General features: G+C 34.7%; 1 protein-coding gene across 1 annotated transcript; it reads right to left on the reverse strand.

Annotated features, from left to right (window-relative positions):
• Nucleotides 1–370: 370 nt before the first annotated feature.
• LOC149479098 (uncharacterized) lies at nt 371–1331 on the reverse strand. The gene has a single exon (XM_089708461.1). It carries the CDS (start codon nt 1133–1135, stop codon nt 371–373), a length of 765 nt encoding a protein of 254 aa, XP_089564587.1. The 5' UTR covers nt 1136–1331.
• Nucleotides 1332–1544: the final 213 nt, after the last annotated feature.

Here is a 1544-nt window from a genome sequence, read left to right on the forward strand (position 1 = left end):
TTACTACAAGATTATTTTAAACCAAAAGACAAGTATCCAAAACTATAAAATTACAAACAACAATAATTCACAAAGACATTGCGTTGACATTTGACATTCTTATCACTTGTCATAATATTATGTCAAAAACAGTGTTATCAATATAAGTACCTACGTGATAGAATAAAAATAATCGAGTACTACCTACAAATTATTACTCAAAGTAGACTAGCTATTTAGTTGCATCATAAAACAATTTAGAGATTAGCCACGGAAGAGAAAACAAAAATACATTATAAATTAGCTCATTATACATATTGTATAAATATGATACTACAAGGAAAATTAAGATTGAAGTTAAAAAAAAGCACATAAAAATTAGGTACAGCGATTACTTAGCTCGGCCAGGTCTCTTCGGTCTAACATTCTGTGCCAATTTGGACCCCTTATGAGTGTTGGAAGTGGATCCAGTTGCACCTGGGGACGAACTTGCATGGTTGGAAGGAATGTTATCCAGATCAGCCATCACAGAGATCCTATGCTTAGCACCGTCAGCACGTTGTACAAAGATGAATCCTTCTTTGGTCCAGCAGTTAGTTATACCAAAGCGAGCCCTTGCTGCCACAAAAACATCATGCCTATCTTTGGTTAGGAACTCGGATAAAGTGAAACCGCTGCCTTTTAAATCAGTTTTAGCATACCAAATGCTATTTCTCATAACAGCATCTTTGAATTTGATGACTATGGGTCTTGGCTTGTCTTTCTTTGAAACACCTAAGCGATGACACCGTGAAATAGCATCCTCTGTCAAGTCAAGATTCTTTAGATGATCCGTCAAGATTTTAATAGCCAGTTTGGAAGGAAACTCCTTGCTATCTTCAGGCACACCGTGGATCAATAGTATTTTTCTACGACTCCGCATCTCCAATTTATTGTACTGATTAGATAAAAATGTAATTTGAGTTTGTAAGGTCTTGAGGGACGATAGCACAAAAGACTGGAAAGCGTTGAATTCAGCAGCTAATTTGGATGTTGGGCTATTAGAGGCAGGTTGTGAATTATTGCTGCTAATATTCTGCAGATCCCGTTGAAACTCAGCCATCTTCTTATTAAATGTAGCAGTCATTTCCATCATGGAGTGTTGAACAGAGTCCATAGTGAAGTGAAATCAAGTGATGGTGAATTTTAAGTGATAGAGAGGTGAAATAAATATATGGAGAGGACACTGGCAGGTAAAGGCTTTAAACTAGCACATAAAAATATAAAGTAAACTTTAAAAATAAATAAAAATTGAATTTAGAATATCAGAGACAGCAAAAATACGTTATTTTCTTTTGTGCGCCTACCCGCGAAAAAAAGATTGTACGCGAGTATTATACATGTAGATAATAAAAGACTTTAACGGATTTTAAGCACGGTTTATTAATTATATTTTTATTTATTTATTTATTTATTTAACTCTTTAATAATTGTACAGATAGGAAACCATTATAGTGGTCATGGCGCGGGGGGACCACTCACAACTTGTACCACGCTATTCTATTCTTTAAAAATTATATTTATGA

The sequence above is a fragment of the Colias philodice genome, chromosome 21, assembly GCF_061535455.1.
Source record: "Colias philodice isolate Cphi_HAF_F1 chromosome 21, ilColPhil1 Martin Lab GWU primary, whole genome shotgun sequence".
Taxonomy (NCBI): Eukaryota; Metazoa; Arthropoda; class Insecta; order Lepidoptera; family Pieridae; genus Colias; species Colias philodice.

Bases quoted from the DNA above. Each gene is read 5' to 3' on its own strand.
- LOC149479098 (XM_089708461.1), bottom strand. From the start codon at position 1,135: ATGGACTCTGTTCAACACTCCATGATGGAAATGACTGCTACATTTAAT.